Source organism: Mobula birostris, chromosome 2 (assembly GCF_030028105.1).
Source record: "Mobula birostris isolate sMobBir1 chromosome 2, sMobBir1.hap1, whole genome shotgun sequence".
Lineage (NCBI taxonomy): Eukaryota > Metazoa > Chordata > Chondrichthyes > Myliobatiformes > Myliobatidae > Mobula > Mobula birostris.
Genome location: NC_092371.1, coordinates 248,599,582 through 248,620,332, shown reverse-complemented (window position 1 = coordinate 248,620,332; position 20,751 = coordinate 248,599,582). Strand labels below are relative to the sequence as shown.

Sequence of the window (20,751 nt, the reverse complement as noted above, 5' to 3'; positions counted from 1 at the left end):
TGTCATGTGTACATTGAAACATACAGTAAAATACATCATTCTGTGTTGATGATCAACACTGTCTGAGGCTGTGCTGGGGGCAGCCCAAAAGTGTCACCATGTTTCTGGCGCCAACATAGCGTGCACACAGCACATTAACTCCTTACAGACTCTGGCAGGAATTCAGCCATAAGACCATAAGGTGCAGGAGCAGAATTAAGTCATTCAGCCCATTCCGCACCATTCCGTTATGGCTGATTTATCTCCCTCTCAACCCCAATCCCTGCTTTCTCTGCAGAACACTTGACATCCTTACATCCTTACCTTAAAGATCTCTGTTCTAAAGGGACATCCTTATTTTCTGAGGATGCTCCTTCTGGTCCTAGACACCCCCAGTATAGGAAGTGTCCTCTCTACATCCACTCTATCAGTATTTGATCGGTTTCAATGAGATCCCACCTCATTCTTCCGAACTCCAGGGAGTACAGGCCCAGAGCCGATAGTCAAAGAAAATAAAAATGGATCTAGATCAAATTATCTTCCCTTGGAATCTTGCAGATCAGCAGTGGTCATCGTCAAATTCAGCTGTATAGAGTACAAGCAGTAATATACTGTTCTAATGGACATAGGCGTCTGAGTCCAAAGGATAAGTAGATAGATTAACACAATAGAAACTTAAAAGGAAGACATCATAAAATAACATTGAAGGTTAATGATGTGGAATATTGAAAGGGAAATTGAGAGAAATAAAGAACAAGAACAAAAACCATGAGCGGATAGTACAAAAGGAAACACAAACTGCTTTTATAAGCAGAATACAAGTAGATGGTCTTGAACTTCACAGCGATGAAAGAAAGAATCTAATTTTAGAAGATGAAGCTTTGTGGGATTTGATATCATTTCACACTGTGCAATTGCAACATGCAAGGTTGAAGTATTGCACGCTGGGTGCCACGGTAGCACAGTGGTTAGCACGACACAATTCCAGCTCGGGGCGTCAGAGTTTGGAGTTGAATCCCAGTATCCTCTGTAGGGAGTCTATGCGCCCTCCCTGTGGAGTGCATGGATGTTTTTCAAGGTGATGGCGTTTTCTCCCACAGTCCAAAAGATGTATCAGTTAGTAGTTTAGTGGTCTGGTGATTAGGCTAGGGTTAAATTGGGGGTTGCTGGCTGACTTGTTGGACCAAAGGGCCCGGAAGGGACCGGTCCATGCTGTATCTCAATATAAAATATAATAAACAAATAATATATCTCCTACTACAAAGACACTGTGTCCTTCCTCATGCAATTCAAAACCTCTCTGGAGCAGCTTCAATCACCCAGTGCTCAATTTGAAATTATTTTATTTTTTTAGAGATCAGTGTGGAACAGGCCACTCTGGATGAACGATCCGACCACCCACCATCTGCCTATTTAACCCTAGCCTAGTCAGAGGACCATTTACAATAACTCAATTCATCTACCAGCGGGTACATCTTTAGTCTGTGGGAGGAACCCGGAACACCCGGAGAAAACCCACGTGGTCACAGGGAGAACGTACAAAAGTTTTTTACAGACAGAGTCGGAATTAAACTTCAAGCTCCAACACCACGAGCTACAGTTAAGCCATACTAATTGCCACACTACCAAGGCACCTCAACATTCACCCTCCCAGATGGGACTGAAACCCACAATATCTGGTTTAGAAGGCCACTGAGGCCAAATGTAAATTACTAGAATGTTTTTCCTTAAAAATTGCATCCTATTTCAAGGACTCTTGTCCCATTTGGGTTGTGATTCCTTAACTCTAATTTGCTTTTAGATTTAAAAATGCACCGAATATGTTTTCTATATTATCCAAAAATATTGACAAAAACCACCTAGCTATGCAGAAGGTCTATTTATCAAAAAACGAATTTAATTGCCAAGGTGAACTTGGAAGAAATATGTTTTATTAAGCTTATACATCCATAAATTCAAGATTACTGCAAGCTGCACATTGAATAGAACAAACATCCTTATCTTGGTTCCCAATTATTTATAACCAAGGAAATACCTACTGCAATATTAAAAAATTAACATCTTGTAAAGATTTAAAACTTCCATTAAAATAGCAAGCAAATAGGAATTCAGGCAGATGTGCAAAGTTTTCATCAACTTATATTACATAGTAATTTCTCAGCTTATATGCAGTCTCAAAGCAATCAAACAAATCTTAAGGTATTGAAATAGTCTTCCATAGGGTAAGATATTAACTCAGTGGCCTCTCTGTTATGTACAGGAACAGAACCAGTATGGTCTTCCTCTTTAGAAGCCCATCCACTTCAAGGTTAAACATGTGCATTCAGAGATGCTCTTCTGCACACCACTGTTTTAACAGATGGTTACTTCAGTTGCTCTTACCTTCCTGTCAGCTTGAACCATTCTGGTCATTCTCCTTTGACATCTCACTGGATTTTTTTACTGTTTTTCACACCATTCTCTGTAACTCTAGAGACTGTTGTGTGTGAAAATCCCAGATCAGCAGTTTCTTAAATACTCAAACCACCCTGTCTGGTACTAATAATCATTCCACCATCACGGTCACTTGGAACACATTCCATAGACCATAGAACCATAGAAACTACAGCACAGAAACAGGCCTTTTGGCCCTTCTTGGCTGTGCCAAACCATTTTCTGCCTAGTCCCACTGACCCGCACAGGGACCATATCCCTCCATACACCTCCCATCCATGTATCTGTCCAATTTATTCTTAAATGTTAAAAAAGAACCCGCATTTACCACCTCGTCTGGCAGCTCATTCCATACTCCCACCACTCTCTGTGTGAAGAAGCCCCCCCTAATGTTCCCTTTAAACTTTTCCCCCCCTCACCCTTAACCCATGTCCTCTGGTTTTTTTCTCCCCTTGACTTAGCGGAAAAAGCCTGCTTGCATTCACTCTATCTATACCCATCATAACTTTATATACCTCTATCAAATCTCCCCTCATTCTTCTACGCTCCAGGGAATAAAGTCCTAACCTATTCAACCTTTCTCTGTAACTGAGTTTCTCAAGTCCCGGCAACATCCTTGTAAACCATCTCTGCACCCTTTCAACCTTATTTATATCCTTCCTGTAATTTGGTGACCAAAACTGAACACAATACTCCAGATTCGGCCTCACCAATGCCTTATACAACCTCATCATAACATTCCAGCTCTTATACTCAATACTTCGATTAATAAAGGCCAATGTACCAAAAGCTCTCTTTACGACCCTATCTACCTGTGACGACACTTTTAGGGAATTTTGTATCTGTATTCCCAGATCCCTCTGTTCCACTGCACTCCTCAGTGCCTTACCATTAACCCTGTATGTTCTACCTTGGTTTGTCCTTCCAACGTGCAATACCTCACACTTGTCAGTATTAAACTCTATCTGCCATTTTTCAGCCCATTTTTCCAGCTGGTCCAAGTCCCTCTGCAGGCTCTGACAACCTTCTTCACTGTCTACTACACCTCCAATCTTTGTATCATCAGCAAATTTGCTGATCCAATTTACCACATTATCATCCAGATCATTGATATAGATGACAAATAACAATGGACCCAGCACTGATCCCTGTGGCACACCACTAGTCACAGGCCTCCACTCAGAGAAGCAATTCTCTACCACCACTCTCTGGCTTCTTCCATCGAGCAAATGTCTAATCCAATTTACCACCTCTCCATGTATACCTAGCAACTGAATTTTCCTAACTAACCTCCCATGCGGGACCTTGTCAAAGGCCTTACTGAAGTCCATGTAGACAATATCCACTGCCTTCCCTTCATCCACTTTCCTGGTAACCTCCTCGAAAAACTCCAATAGATTGGTCAAACATGACCTACCACGCACAAAGCCATGTTGACTCTCCCTAATAAGTCCCTGTCTATCCAAATGCTTGTAGATTCTATCTCTTAGTACTCCCTCCAATAACTTACCTACTACTGACATTAAACTCACCGGCCTATAATCTCTCGGATTACTTTTCGATCCTTTTTTAAACAACGGAACAACATGAGCCACTCTCGAATCCTCCGGCACTTCACCCGTAGACAGCGACATTTTAATAATTTCTGCCAGGGCCCCCGCAATTTCAACACTAGTCTCCTTGAAGGTCCGAGGGAACACTCTGTCAGGTCCCGGGGACTTATCCACTTTAATTTTCCTCAAGACAGCAAGCACCTCCTCCTTTTCAATCTGTACAGTTTCCATGGTCTCACTACTTGATTCCCTCAATTCCATAGATTTCATGCCAGCTTCCTTAGTAAATACAGACTCAAAAAACCTATTTAAGATCTCCTCCATTTCCTTTGGTTCTGCACAAAGCAGACCATTCTTTCCCCTTTCTGCGGTTTGGTCTGAACAATAACTGAACTTCATCATGTCTGTATGATTTTATGCATTGAGTTGCTGCCACATGATTGGCAGGTTAGATATTTGCATTAATGAGCAGGAATACAGCCGTCCCTAATAAAGTGTCCTCTGAGCGTATGTTAGCAATTGAGAGTAATTGTGGCAAAGAGCAAATGGAGCGCTGCCTCATCTCATCAGACTTTCCCCAAATCAAACCATAGTCTGTCAGTATCCTAACTACAATGAATTCCAGTTAATTGGGACACATTGGGACCAGTACATTTTGGCCCATTTAAGTAGATGCCCCAATTAGCCAAAGTCTCATGGAAACAGTTGAGAAGCTAAAAACAGCTTCTCAAATACAGAACAAATTAGAAATTTATTCACTCTGTAACCTGATAAGGAGAAGCTAAAGTCGAATGTATCAGTATTACAGTGGAGTAAAGGGAATTACAGAGGCATGAGAGAAGAGTTGACCAGAATTGATTGGAAAAGAATACTGGCAGGGATGATGGCAGAACAGAAATGGTTGGAATTTCTGGAAGCAATTTGGAAGACACAGGATATATATACTTCCCAAAGAGGAAGAAACATTCTAAAGAAAAGATAACATAACTGTAGCTAACAAGAGGATCAAAGCCAACATAAAAGCCAAAACGAGGGCATATAACAGAGCACAAATTAGTGGGAAGTTCGAGGATTGGGAAACCTTCAAAAACCAACAGAAGGCAACTAAAAAAGTAGTTAAAAAGGTATAGATGGAATATGAAAGTAAGCTAGCCAATAAGATTAAAGAAGATACCAAAAGTTTCTTCAGATACATAAGGTATAAAAGAGAGGTGACAGTGGCTTTCAGTCCGCTGAAAAATGATGCTGGAGAGCTAGTAATGGGGGACAATGAAATGGTGGGTGAACTGAATAAGGAATTTGCATCAGTCCTCACTGTGGAAGACACCAGCAGTATGGTGGAAGTTCCAAGTGTCGGGGGAATGAAGTGTGTGAGGTTACCATAATAGACAGAAGGCTCTTGGAAATCTGAAAGGTCTGAAGGTAGATAAGTTACCTGGACCAGATAGTGTACAGTTCAGCTGGAGGTGGCTGAAGAGATTGTGGAGGCATTAGTAATGACCTTTCAAAAACCACTAGCTTCTGGCATAGTTGTGGAAGACTGGAAAATTGCAAATGTCTCTCTACTCTTCAAGAAGGGAGAGAGGCACAAGAGACGAAACTATAGGCCAGTTAGTCTGACTTCAGTTGTTGCAGGATGTTGGAGTTGATTATTTAGGATGAAGTCTCTGGGTAATCAGAGGCACATGATAAATAGGTTGTAATCTGCATGATTTCCTCAAGGGAAAATCTTTTTAGACAAATTTCTCAGAATTCTTTGAAGAAATAACAAGCAAGATAGACAAAGGAGAATCAGTTGATGTTGTGTACTTGGATTTTCTGAAGGCCTTTGACAAGGTGCTACAAATGAGACTGCATAACAAGTTACGAGCCCATGGTATTACAACAAGGATAAAGCAGTGGCTGATTGGCCGGAGGCAAAGAGTGGAAATAATGGAGCCTTTTCTGACTGGCTGCTGGTGACTAGTGCTGTTCCACAGGGGTGTGTGTGGGACCTATTTTTTTACATTATATGTCAATGATTTGGATGATGGAATTGATGGTTTTGCTGCAAAGTTTGCAGATGATATGAAGATAGGTGGAGGGACAGGTAGCTTTGAGGAAGTAGAGAAGCTACAGAAGGACAGACAGGTTAGGAAAATGGGCAAAGAAATGGCAGATGGAATACAGTGTTGGGAAGTGTATGGTCATGAATTTTGGTAAAGGAAATAAAAGGATTTTCTATTTTCTAAATGGAGAGAAAATGCAAAAAAAAACTGAGGTGCAAAGAGTATTGGGAGACCTTGTGCAGGATCCCCTAAAGGTTAATTTGCAGGTTGAGTCTGTGGTGAGGAAGGCAAATGCAATGTTAGCATTCATTTCAAGAGGACTAGAATATAAAAGCAATGACGTAATAGAAAAATAGAAACATAGAAAATAGGTGCAGGAGTAGGCCATTCGGCCCTTCGAGCCTGCACCACCATTTATTATGATCATGGCTGATCATCCAACTCAGAACACCGCCCCAGCCTTCCCTCCATACCCCCTGACCCCCGTAGCCACAAGGGCCATATCTAACTCCCTCTTAAATATAGCCAATGGACTGGCCTCAACTGTTTCCTGTGGCAGAGAATTCCACAGATTCACCACTCTCTGTGTGAAGAAGTTTTTCCTAATCTCGGTCCTAAAAGGCTTCCCCTCTATCCTCAAACTGTGGCCCCTCGTTCTGGACTTCCCCAACATCGGGAACAATCTTCCTGCATCTAGCCTGTCCAATCCCTTTAGGATCTTATACGTTTCAATCAGATCCCCCCTCAATCTTCTAAATTCCAACGAGTACAAGCCCAGTTCATCCAGTCTTTCTTCATATGAAAGTCCTGCCATCCCAGGAATCAATCTGGTGAACCTTCTTTGTACTCCCTCTATGGCAAGGATGTCTTTCCTCAGATTAGGGGACCAAAACTGCACACAATACTCCAGGTGTGGTCTCATCAAGGCCTTATACAACTGCAGCAGTACCTCCCTGCTCCTGTACTCGAATCCTCTCGCTATAAATGCCAGCATACCATTCGCCTTTTTCACCGCCTGCTGTACCTGCATGCCCACTTTCAATGACTGGTGTATAATGACACCCAGGTCTCGTTGCAAGCCTCAACTGGAGTATTGTAAATTGGTTTGGAGCCCTACCAGTATCTTAGAAAGGATGTGCTGAAACTAGAGAGGGTTCAAAGAAGAAGAATAAGGGGTAACTTAATTGAAACCAATTGAATGGTGAAAGGCATTGATAGAGTGGATGTGAAGAGGATGTTTCCTATGGTGGGAAAGTCTAGGACCAAAGTATACAGCCCCAGAATAAGAGGCATCCTTTTAGAACAAAGCTGAGGAGGAATTTCTTTAACCAGATAGTGTTGAATTTGTGGAATTCTTTGCAATAGGTAGCTGTGGAGGCCAAGTCTTTATTTAAATTTAAGGTAGAAACTGATAGGTTCTTGATTGGTCAGAGCATGAAGGAATACGGACAGAAAGCAGGAGAATGGGTCTACGAGGAAAATTGTATCAGCCAGGATTAAATGAAGGAACAGTCATGATGGGTCAGATGGCCTAATTCTGCTCCTATATCTGATGGTTTTATGGTTTTATTACCAATATTACTACAGTACTGTAAGATTGTGCATTAGTTTATGGTGTTGTCTTCTTTTGGTTGACTGTAAATGAAGAAAATCAGCACAGACAGCTCATACAGATAATTGACTACCACCATACAATGCTTTCAATGATTGTATCTTCTAAATCTTCATTTTTATTGTAACATTCAAGATGATTTTCAATAACTTCAAATTCTTCACAGTCCCTAACTTGTTGAAGTAGAGAAATTGTTTTCTTTTCACTGCTGGCATTTCTGGCATCTCCAAGCCCCAATGCTTGAAACCACAGTGAGAAAAACAGTTCTGAATGAATGGTCTTACTGCTTATTTATCACCAACTTTCAGTGACAAAACACTTTTCAAACACAAACACAATGCAGCTGATGCTATTTAAAAACTGTTCACTCTAAGCACGGTGTAGTGTCTAACAGCCACACAAGTGCATTCAACTGACACTAGCTAGAAACTGTTCAACAGTCTCCTGTCCCAATTATGACCATCCCAGCTATTTTCTCCAGTAGATTTTATTCTTTAAGAGTCGTCCCAAATAAGCAGCTGCCCTGATTAACGGATGACCCGATTAACCAGAGTCTACTGTATTTAGCTTTCATTAGACCATAGACCATAGACCATAGAAACTACAGCACAGAAACAGGCCCTTTGGCCCTTCTTGGCTGTGCCAAACCATTTTCTGCCTAGTCCCACTGACCTGCACACGGACCATATCCCTCCATACACCTCCCATCCATGTATCTGTCCAATTTATTCTTAAATGATAAAAAAGAACCCGCATTTACCACCTCGTCTGGCAGCTCATTCCATACTCCCACCACTCTCTGTGTGAAGAAGCCCCCCTTAATGTTCCCTTTAAACTTTTCCCCCCTCACCCTTAACCCATGTCCTCTGGTTTTTTTCTCCCCTTGCCTCAGTGGAAAAAGCCTGCTTGCATTCACTCTATCTATACCCATTATAATTTTATATACCTCTATCAAATCTCCCCTCATTCTTCTATGCTCCAGGGAATAAATCCTAACCTATTCAACCTTTCTCTGTAACTGAGTTTCTCAAGTCCCGGCAACATCCTTGTAAACCTTCTCTGCACTCTTTCAACCTTATTTATATCCTTCCTGTAATTTGGTGACCAAAACTGAACACAATACTCCAGATTCGGCCTCACCAATGCCTTATACAACCTCATCATAACATTCCATTGTTTCTGAAGTGTACTGTTTAAAGAGTACGTCTTAGCTAAGGGCTTTATAATCAGGAAGGGAATATTACCTACTTGAGAAAATCAAATGCAAAGTATTATTGAGAGATTGCTGTCATAATCCTACCTTCAGTGTCCAGGTGCCGATTGGATTCTCCCCCCACGAATGCACGGACATAAAGGTCCATTTACTCAAGCCAGCTTGAGACAAATCAAACATCCGTGTACTCAGAAGCTGTGACTTTGTTCCAAAGGGAGAGATCAGGTCAACGCTGAGGTCACCCCTGCAGATGCTGGTAATGCTAACAACAGCCTGGCAGAAGATTCAATAAAAACATTCATTCAATTATGGCAAACAGATTGTGTGTCCCAAAAGCTTTGAGTAAAATGAATTTCTGCATAATTCCACTATTGCCTGCCCTCTGGATGTTAACCTTTAACTCTTACTACCCCATCCCCCACCCAGCCATCCCGTCCATTCTCTCTTCTCACTGCTGCTATCAGGGAGGAGTTGCTGGAGCCTCAGGACTCACACCACCAGGTTCAGGAACAGTTACTACCTCTTGACTATCAGGCTCCTGGACCAGTGTGGATAACTTCACTCTTCTCAACACTGAACTCACTTTCAAGGTCTCTACTACTTGTTCTCAATTTGCCTCAAGGGAAAATCTTGCCTTATACGAATAGGTTGAGTGAACTTGGCCTTTTTTCCTTGGAGCGACGGAGGATGAGAGGTGACCTGATAGAAGTGTATAAGATAATGAGAGGCATTGATCATGTGGATAGTCAGAGGCTTTTTCCCAGGGCTGAAATGGCTAGCATGAGAGGGCACAGTTTTAAGGTGCTTGAAAGTAGGTACAGAGGGGATGTCAGGGGTAAGTTTTTTCACGCAGAGAGTGGTGAGTGCATGGAATGGGCTGCTGGTGATGGTGGTAGAGGTGGATACGATAGGGTGGATAGTGGATAGGGATAGGGATACAATAAGAGACTCCTGGACAGGTACATGGAGCTCAGAAAAATAGAGGGTTATGGGAACCCTACGTAGTTCTAAGGTAAGACATGTTCGGCACAGCTTTGTGGGCTAAAGGACCTGTATTGTGCTGTAGGTTTTTTTATGTTTCTAAATTTATTCCCTAGAATGTAGAAGGGTGAGAGGAAATTTGTCAGAGTTATACAGTATTATGAAGGGTATGGTGAGGATAACTTGTTCACTCAAGGGGGGGGTAGTGTGGAATGAGCTGCCAGTGGATGTGGGTTTGATTTGAATATATAAGAGAAATTTGGATAAGCACTTGGATGGAAGGGGTACGGAGGGCTATTGTTGAGGTGCTGGTCAATGGAACCAGTCAGAATAAGAGTTTGGTATGAACTAGATGGGTTGAAGCTGCTGATTCTGTTCTATAGTGCTCTATGGTTCCACACCTAATCATAAAAATAAAAGGGATTTCAATAGAATAAAAACAAACCAAAATCATCTTTTAAATGAATATTAACATGCTGCATTGGAATACAGCTGGGAGCTTGGCATCATATTGCAAGAACCGAGTTTCAACCTGACAGGGAGTTGTTGAGAAGGTACTGAGGTGGGATGCTTAGTGTTCAAATCTTCCAAAAAACACTTGTGTTAATTGGAAAGGGCGAGCAATTTCACTTCCTAGTGTCAATGTCTCTGAGGATCTATCCTGGGTTCAACATATTGATGCAGTCACAACAAGGCACGACAGCAGCTACCTTTCATTAAGGGCTTAAGGGATTTGATATGACACCAAAGACTCTCAAATTTCGACAGATGTACTGTGGAGAACATTTTAACATCACTGTCTGGTATGGAGGGACCACAGCACGGGATCAGAAAATGATGTAGAAAATAGTGAACTCATTCTGCTCCATCATGGGCACTAGCGTCCCCAGCATTCTGGACATCTTCGTCAAAAAGGTAACATCACCATCACCCAGGACAAGCCCTCTTCTCATTGCTACCATCAAGGAGGAGGTACAGGAGCCAAAAGGCACACACTCAAAGATTTCGGGATAGCTTCTTCCCCTCCACCATCAGATTTCTGAATGGAGATTGCAATTCATTTAACTATATGTATATATACTTTATATAATTTACAGATTTTAATACCATGTACCATGTCACACAACAAATTTCACACTAGTGATATTAAACCTGATTGTTCATCAGTTCCTATTGAAACTCAATTCCCAGTTAATACTCAGTTGTTTCCAATCACACAGAACGTTCAGGAAAACACAGATGAAATTTTCTGTAGAACAGTAAGATTAATGCAATTTTAGTGACTACTGAAGTTCCACACCTTCCCCCCACCACCACTACTTTATCACTTCCTGTCGGATTCACTTTATGCACAGGTGTTCTTGTACCTAGCATCCCCTTATGTACAGATATATTTACAGAAGCTATCTTATGTATTTATATTTATTGTGTTTTTTTATTTTTGTGCTCTTTATCTTATTGTGTGTGTTTTTTGTGCTGTATCTGATCTGGAGTAACAATTATTTTGTTCCCCTTTACACTTGACATTAAACAAACTTGAATCTTGAGCTATCTTGAATCTATTGGTACCATTTCAATATCTTTTTTCCTGGTGGCTGTACGAGACTTCTTTTGTTATTTTTCACACTCTCCCTGTCCCTGCATTATCCATTGATTCAGCCTTGATAGATTGAGAAAGCAACAAGCTCTCAAGCTTCTTAAAATTCTCTTTTAAAGATCAGTTAGGAAGAATGTCTGAGAAATGACCTGAGTTGCTATTTCTCCTGCCTACTCTTCAGAATTGTCCTTTCCTGAGTATTTACCTAGGAGTACCTCTAAAATCAGAAGGTTATCCTGTTGAGAATTAGGAAATCAAATTTTCCATCTTCCTGAGAAGCTAGTTTATTGTATGACCACAGTTTTATTTCCTCTTCATATCATTGATTGTTTCCTCTTGTTTCATATCTTTCTACACAATTTTCATCTTCACAGTGAGGTCTCAGATGTGAAGGCCCACTTGAATATAACAATGACCATTTATCTGCAGATGTTAACTGTTGGTTTGCTAGTAATTCCCACAACTCATAAATAAATAAAAGACTGGAATGAAAACTAGGATTTAGTCATAATTTAATGGAGATACTCCATAATGAATAGTTCTGAGGTTGCAATCAACACCAATCTCAAACAAGTATCCTAGTGGTGCCGCAATAGTTCTGCTGCTTCACATCCTCCATGTCAATAAGACCAGGAAATGATTGTGGATTTCATGAAGGGGACGTCAGTGGAAGATACACTAGTCCTCCTCAACGGGTCTGCAATGGAAGTGGTGAGCAGGTTCAAGTTCCTGGATATCAACACTTCTGAACATATGGATGTAATTGCAAAGAAGGCACACCAGTGGCTATACTTCATTAGGAGTTTGATCAGATTTGGTATGCTACCAAAGATTCTAGCAAATTTTTGCAGATGTACCATGGAAAGCATTCTAACTGATTGTATTACCACTTGGTCTGGAGGGACGACTGCACAGGATTACAACAGACTGCAGAGGTTTGTAAACTTAGCCAGCTCCATCATCAGCATTAGCCTCCGCAGCATCGAGGTCACTTTCAAAAGGCAATGTCTCAAGATGGACACATGCATCATTAAGGACATCCATACACCAACCTTCTCATTACTACCATCAGGAGACTGAAGACACACAATCAACTTTTTAGGAACAGGTTCTTCCCCTCTGCCATCAGATTTCTGAATGGTCCATGAAACCATGGACACTACCTGATTATTTTTACTCTTTTTGCACTACTTGTTTATATATTTCTTACTGAAATTTGTAGCATATTGTATGTACTGTACTGTTGCTGGAAAACCACAAGTTTCATGATCTATGCTAGTGATGATAAACCTAATTCAGATTCTCATTCTACACTCCAACGATCCAGGCTGACCTTGCCCACCAGTGCTCTCTGTGTGGAGTCTGCCTATTCCATAAGTGACCCTTGAGTTCTCTGGCCCTTCTGTCAGTCACCCTTGGGTGATCACTGGACTAATGGTGCTGCATTTTAATGGACCAATTGGCCTAATTCTGCCCCCATGTCTTATGGTCTTATGGTTTTATGGTAACTGTGACATATCCTTCATTTACTGTCTCAGTGTACTCATGATGGCATCATCTGCCAGTTTGGAACACAGTCCAAAGTTTTTCACTGTACAAGTGACAAATCTAATCCAGTTACAAGTTACCAAAAAAAAACAAACCAATTTTAACTGATGAGGAGGGTGAATATTCACTTAAAATCTCAGTTAACAATTAACCTTCAAGAGCTGCCATTGTTGACCATTTAATTGAGTAGTTTTTCTTCAGAAATGATAATGCTCGAAGCATGACTGGGACAATGGAAGTCAGAGCTCTGTGGCATATCACCATCTGGATGCAAACTTGCTGAAGTCTGCAAATACTGATACTCTGCAATGGTTTGTCAGGACTGGAGAGCTTTAGCAATGGGCAGTGTAATTCACACTGTTGAACTGTAGAGAGCTACACATAATTTTCTTTAAACTCATTTTGCCTTTCTATCAGTAAATCCTTTCCATTATCATGAGTAGAATTGCTGCCTATTGAAACGGAAGAAGTATTGGAAGAATTACGAGCACCAGTAATGCGTCCATGCTGTGGTCTTGTCATCGGAAGTCAGCAGGTGACTGCTCAAATCTGACGATATCAGCACATCCTTGGAGTTTGCTGAAGAACAGCTTACTTGCAGATGGTACTGCGCCAGGCAACTGCTGTAAGCCCCAATGACAAGCAGTCCCTGTACGTTGCTAACTCAGAGTCCCAATACCACGCTTGGTCACGGCAGCCAGGGTTACAGCCATCACAAACTTCTTTGGCAGTGGTTCATTCCAGGTTGCTTTACTGTGCATCGGTTTTGAATACGTTTGCAAATCAAATTGGCAGCTAATCTCTCCTCCAAGGACTCTGTCTATCCTTCTCACGTAAAGTAGTCAGCATAATCAAAGGCAGTGCACATGCACTCTGCACATCCTCTCTCCTCCCTCTCGAACAAAAGCCTGAAAGCACATACTACCAAGCTCAAGGACAGATTCTGTCTGGTGTTACCAGTCTCTTGAATGGATGTCTTGTACGAAAATGGTGGACTCTTGACCTCACAATCTACCCCATTATGATCTTGCTTCTTCAGCATGATGCTCGAAAGGGCCACAGAAGACCTTGATAATGAGGGTGGTGTCTACATCCGATACCGCACCGATGGCAGCCTGTTTAAACTGAGGAGACTACAGTCCCACACCAAGACATTGGAGCAACTCATCTGAGAGCTACACTTCGCTGCCGATGCTGCCCTTGTTGCCCACACAGAGACAGCCCTGCAGCGTATAACACCCTGCTTCACAGAGGCTGCCGTGCTCTTCAGACTAGAAGTCAGCTTGAAGAAAACAGAAGGTCTCCATTAGCCCACACCCCAGGAAGATTACCGCCCTCCCACTTTTCCTTCTCCCTGGGCCTTCTGTCCCACGATCCTCTCATATCCCTTTTGCCAATCACCTGTCCAGCTCTTGGCTCCATCCCTCTCCCTCCTGTCTTCTCCTATCATTTTAGATCTCCCCCTCCCCCTCCCACTTTCAAATCTCTTACTAACTCTTCCTTCAGTTAGTCCTGAGGAAGGGTCTCGGCCCGAAACGTTGACTGTACCTCTTTCTAGAGACGCTGCCTGGCCTGCTGCGTTCACCAGCAACTTTGTTGTGTGTCACGTAATAGCTAACTGTTTCTGACTGAAGAAGAACAAGAAGGAGGCAGTCCCAGATGCCTGTGTGCAACATATTGAAACACCTGTAAATCCACAGGGTTCGAGAAATTCAAATAAAGCTTTGTCAGGGTCTGACCAAGTTAAGAGGAGATATGATCATTTTATAACTGAGGGATTTGTATCCTTGAAAGAGGAGTCCACTCCAGTGCCAATAAAAATTCTTAGGGATACTGGAGTTTCTCAGTCACTTATGTTAGACAGTGTTCTAGGATTTCGTGATGAGTCTGACATTGGTGAGGTAAACTATATACGAGGTGTTGGGAGTGCCCTTATGCCTGTACATCTGCATAGAGTAAATTTAACATCAGGGTTAGTTTCAGGACTGTTAAAGTAGGACTACAACCCAGTTTACTCGTGAATGATGTTTCTCTGTTGTTCGGGAATGACCTAGCAGATGAACAAGTTTTTCCCGAAGTGCATTTGATAATTAAGCCCATCTCTGATGAACCAAAGATGGATTCTAACATGGATTCCTCCTGTGTTGTAACCCGAGCTATGGCCAAAAAGATTGCTGGTGCGGATGGGTCTGCTACCCATAAACGTTCAATTTCAGGACTCAAATTTTGATGATTTGTCAGGAACTTTCTTACCTTCATTGTTTGATCAAGATTCTTATAGTAAGCCTGACCATGAAGATTTGTCTCTGTCTCAGAAGGAAATTATAGCAGAGCAGAGTAGAGACCCTGAGACTGTCAAATTAAAAGAATAAACTGTTCCAGATAGTGAAATTGAGAAAGTGTCAGTAGGATATTATTTGAAGAGTAGAGTGTTATTGAGGAAGTAGAGATCACATACAATTCCTTCATGTGAGGAATGGGCATTTGTTCACTGGGTAGTAGTTCCTAAAGTTTATAAGAATGAGATTTTAACCTTGGCTCATAGTATGCCCTTGGGTGGCCATCAAGGTGTGAAGAAAACTGTGAACAAGGTTTTTAAACATTTTTACTGGCCTGGTTTAAGAAAAGATGTGGCAACATTTGTTGAACTTGTCACGCTTGTCAGGTTGTGGGTAAATATAATCAAGTTACTCCAGTGGCTCCATTGCAGCTTATTCCTTCATTTGGTAAACTGTTTTCTAAAATTATTCTAGGTTGTGTAGGCCCTTTGCCAAAAACTAAAGCTGGCCACCAATATTTGCTGACTATTATGTGTACCACATCTAGGTTTCTAGAGGCAATACCTCTTAGGAATATAATGGCTAAAACTGTAATAAAGGCTCATGTAAAACTCTTTACTTATTTTAGATTGTCTAAGGAGATCCAATCTGATCAAGGTAGTAACTTTATGTCTGGATTGTTCCAGCAGATAGTTTATAAGCTGGGAGCCAAACAGATTACATCATCTGCGTATCATCCCGAATCACAAGGGGCCTTAGAGAGGTTCCATTCTACCCTCAAAACTATGATTAGGATGTTTTGTGTTGAAAATGAGAAGGATTGGGATGAGGGCATTCATTTACTTTTGTTTACAGTAAGGGAGTCAGTGCAGGAATCCCTAGGTTTCAGTCCTTTTGAACTTGTGTTTGGGCACAGAGTTTGAGGACCTTTGGCATTATTAAAGGAACAGTGGATTAACACAGAAGTACATACTAATTTGCTGGATTATGTTTTAAAATTTAAGGAAAGATTACAAAAAGCCTGTAGCTTAGCAAGGGAAAATTTAAAATCTGCTCAGGAGAAAATGAAAACTTGGTATGACAAGGAAGCTAGAATGAGGTCATTTAAGTCTTGAGATAAGGTGTTGATTTTTTTCCTGATGCAAACAAACTCACTACAAGCTAAATTTCATGGTCCTTATGAGATTATATCTAAAGTTAATGATGTAGATTATGTGGTAAAAATACCAAATCGAAGAAGGCCAATGCAGCTTTGTCATATGAATATGATAAAACCATATTATGAGAAACAGTCCGCCACTATGATTGGTGTGGTCAATAATAATGAGTCTGATCCCACTAGGAATTTAATAGATGATTCATCTGAAACTCATTTTAAACTCAACATTATTTCTGCCAGATTACCAAACGCAACAATTCTGGAAAATATTGATGAGGAATTGGCTCATTTACAGCCAGAGCAGAGGCAGCAGATGAAGCAGTTAATTTTTAAATATAGGGATTTATTTCCAGATGTTCCTAAAAGAAACACAATAGCTTCACATGATGTAGATTTTGGAGATGTCAAGCCCATAAAGCAACATCCATATCAGATGAACATGGAAAAATGTGCACTTGCTAAGCAAGAAATTAAGCACATTTCAGAGAATAATATTATTCAACCTTCTACTTCGAATTGGAGTTCACCTTTTGTCATGATACCTAAACCAGATGGTACTATTTGGTTTTGTACTGATTACAGGAAGGTGAATGCTGTAACAAAAACAGATGCGTATCCAATCCCTAGGGTAGATGACTGTGTGGACAAAGTTGGAAAAGCAAAGTTCCTTACAAAAATTGACTTGTTAAAAGGGTATTGGAGTGTTCCACTGACAGATAGAGGTAGAGAGATTTCTGCATTTGTAACACCATCTGGGTTATATGAATATAATGTTCTACTGTTTGGAATGAAGAATGCACCAGGAACTTTCCAGAGAATGATTAATTCTGTGATTCATGGTTTAAAAGATACAGATGCCTATATTGATGATTTAGTTACAGGAAATGATACTTGGGAAGCACATATTACTGCAATGGAGAAACTGTTTGTTAGGCTTTCAAAAGCTAACCTAACTATTAACTTAGCTAAAAGTGAATTTGGTCACTGTGACCTACCTTAGTTATGTTGTGGGTCATGGTAGATTAGCTCCTATTCAGGCAAAAGTTCAGGCAATTTTAGAGGTACCCACTCCATCTGGTAAAAAGACTCAGAAGATTCTTGGGAATGGTAGGATATTACTGAAAATTTTGTAAGAATTTTGCTGACTTTGCCCTTCCATTATCTAACTTCTTGAAGAAAGGTGAAAAGTTTGTGTGGACAGTGCTTTGTCAGGGGGCAGTTGATAAGTTGAAAACTATGCTATGTCATCAACCTGTGCTCAGGTCACCTGACTTTGAAAAGCCATTTTCATTAACTGTGGATGCCAATGACGAGGCTGCAGGAGCAGTGTTACTCCAAAGGGATGAGATTGATGAGGTTGATCGTCCCGTAGCTTACTTTTCTAAGAAATTTAATGAGCATCAAAGAAATTATTCAACCATAGAAAAAGAATTATTATCTCTTGTTTTGGCTTTACAACATTTTGATGTGTATGTTGGTGCAACTCAGAAACCACTCATAGTTTATACCCATCATAATCCATTAATATTTTTGAGTAAAATGAAAAAAATAGAAGATTACTGAATTGGCGTTTGATGTTACAGGAGTATAATATTTTGATAACTCATATTGAACACAAAGATAATGTGATTGCTGACTGTCTACCCCGATGTTGAATTTACAATGTTTTTTTTGAGTGGAATTTTAATATTTGTAACACTCCGGCTGTATATTAGTTGTAAGGTGCTGTATGATAATTCTATGTATATGGTTTATGTTGTAGATTTTATACATTAGCATTTTTTTGTAAATAGTTGTTAAAATTTTGCTCATGATAGATCAAAATTTTCCTTTTTTGGGGGAAGGTGTTACATGCCCACAGTTTGATCACGGGACAGTGGGATGATGTAATGGTCTTGTGAGTGCGATGATGTAATTGTCTCATGACCATGGGGGTGAGGTTATGTCACGTGATGGCATGTACCCTACGGTATTTAAGGAAGCCCGCCAAAGCGTGACACAGTTTTTTACTTTCTATTTTAAGGTACAAACACATAAGTTGCCGGCATTTTCGCCAATAGCTGCCAGTTTTTGTTTGTTACACATTTTTTTTATTTTTACAGTCTAATATTGGAGAGTGAAGACCTTACCAATGTATGGGAAGCCAAAGGATTGGGTAAAGTTATCGACGTTCAGTGTTTTGGAAGTGATCGATCGTTTGGAATCGTAATCATCTGGGAAATTGTGGCATGCACATTTGAGTTAAACCTCTGCAAGGTCAGGATGGTTTGTGCAGTGTCCACCCTCCCAAGAGAAAAGGTCGGTTCCTTTATTTCTTCGTGATCGCTTCAACAAGGCATCGCTCGACTATGATTGACAGATTCGTCATTGTCTTTGGAGGAATTGTTGCTGCAGTAAAGTCTCTCCTTAAAGACTGTAAAAATCACTTGGACTTTTGAATTTACTACTTTAAGACTGTATTGGAATTTACCACTTTAAGACCTATTTCTAAGTTCGACTGTTTGTTCGATATAGCCGCGTAACGGTTAACTTCTGGTTAAGCTAGTTTGTTTACTTTTCTATGTTTTTGAGTAGAGGTTAATAAATATTATTGTTTGTTTATAAAACCTGACTCAATTTCATATCCATTGCTGCCGGACACGTGACAGTGACAAGAGGGTATACAGGAGTGAGATATGCCAACTAGTGGAAAGGTGCCACAGCAACAACCTGGCACTCAATGTCAGTACGATGAAAGAGCTGATTGTGGACTTCAGGAAGGGTAAGACCATATAACCATATAACAATTACAGCACAGAAACAGGCCACCTTGGCCCTTCTAGTCCATGCCAAACGCTTACTCTCACCTAGTCCCATCTACCTGCACTCAGCCCATAACCCTCCATTCCTTTCCTGTCCATATACCTATCCAATTTTTTTTTAAATGACAACATCGAACCTGCCTCAACCACTTCTACTGGAAGCTCATTCCACACAGCTACCACTCGCTGAGTAAACAAATTCCCCCTCATTTTACCCCTAACATTCTGCCCCTTAACTCTCAACTCATGTCCTCTTGTTTGAATCTCCCCTACTCTCAATGGAAAAAGCCTATCCATGTCAACTCTATCTGTCCCCCTCATAATTTTAAATACCTCAATCAAGTCCTCCCTCAACCTTCTACGCTCCAAAGGCGAAGGAACACATACCTATCCTTACAGAGGGATCAGAAATGGAGAGAGTGAGCATCTTCAAGTTCCTGGGTGTCAAGATCTCTGAGGATCTAACCTGGTCCCAACATATTAATGTAGTCATAAAGAAGGCAAGACAGCGGCTGTACTTTATTAGGAGATTGAAGAGATATGGCATGTTAACAAATACACTCAAAAACTTCTATAGTTGCACCGTGGAGAGCATTCTGACAGGCTGCATCACTGTCTCGTATCGAGGGGTTACTGCACGGGACTGAAAGAAGCTGCAGAAGGTTGTAAATCTAGTCAGCTCCATCTTGGGTACCAGCCTACAAAGTACCCAGGACATCTTTAGGAAGCAGTGTCTCAGAAAGGGAGCGTCCATTATTAAGGACCTCCAGCACCCAGGGCATGTCCTTTTCTCATTGTTACCACCATCAGGTAGGAGGTACAGAAGCCTGAAGGCACACACTCAGCGATTCAGGAACAGCTTCTTCACCTCTGCCATCCGATTCCTAAATGGACATTGAATCTTTGGACACTACCTCACTGTTTTTTTAATATACAGTATTTCTGTTTTTGCACTTTTTAAAAATCTATTCAATATACGTAATTGATTTCTTGTTTGTTTATTATTTTTTATTTTATTTATTTTTTTCCTCTCTCTGTGCTAGATTATGTATTGCATTGAACTGCTGCTGCTAAGTTAACAAATTTCACGTCACAAGCCGGTGATAATAAACCTGATTCTGATTCTGCTTATGGTCTTATGGTAAACAGTTATAATGTCATTGGATCATCACTGTAATCAATTAATTTCACCAACCTGCACATGTTCCAGTGTATTGATGGCTCTAGCAGTGCCCTCACAAGCATTTGTAGTGAGATGGAGGTTCACACTTTTGCCAGCTGGAATAATTCTGTTGGTGTAATACATGAAAAAAAATTGAAGAAAGAATCATTAAAATGAAAGCATTCAGCCTAAATTAAATCCAACAAGAAGGTGGTACTTTTTTTGTGACATTTCCATAAAACTATAAGACAGAGGAGCAGATTTAGGCTATTTAGCCCATTGGGTGTGCTCTGCTATTCCACTATGGCTTATTTTTCCCCTCTCACTTCCATTCTCCTGCCTTCTCCCTCTAACCTTGGCACCCTGACTAATCAGGAAACTATCAA

At 40.8% G+C, this 20,751-nt stretch overlaps 1 protein-coding gene across 1 annotated transcript in view; it reads right to left on the bottom strand.

The window, feature by feature from the left end:
- Positions 1-20,751, bottom strand: part of LOC140211221 (PC3-like endoprotease variant B) — a 1,844,543-nt gene that overhangs the window by 289,425 nt on the left and 1,534,367 nt on the right. The window contains exons 13-14 of the mRNA XM_072280838.1: positions 20,399-20,492; positions 8,926-9,111 (exon numbers count right to left, since the gene is read on the bottom strand). Of these exons, the coding sequence (XP_072136939.1) occupies positions 8,926-9,111; positions 20,399-20,492 (280 nt within the window). The remainder of the gene's footprint in view (positions 1-8,925; positions 9,112-20,398; positions 20,493-20,751) is intronic.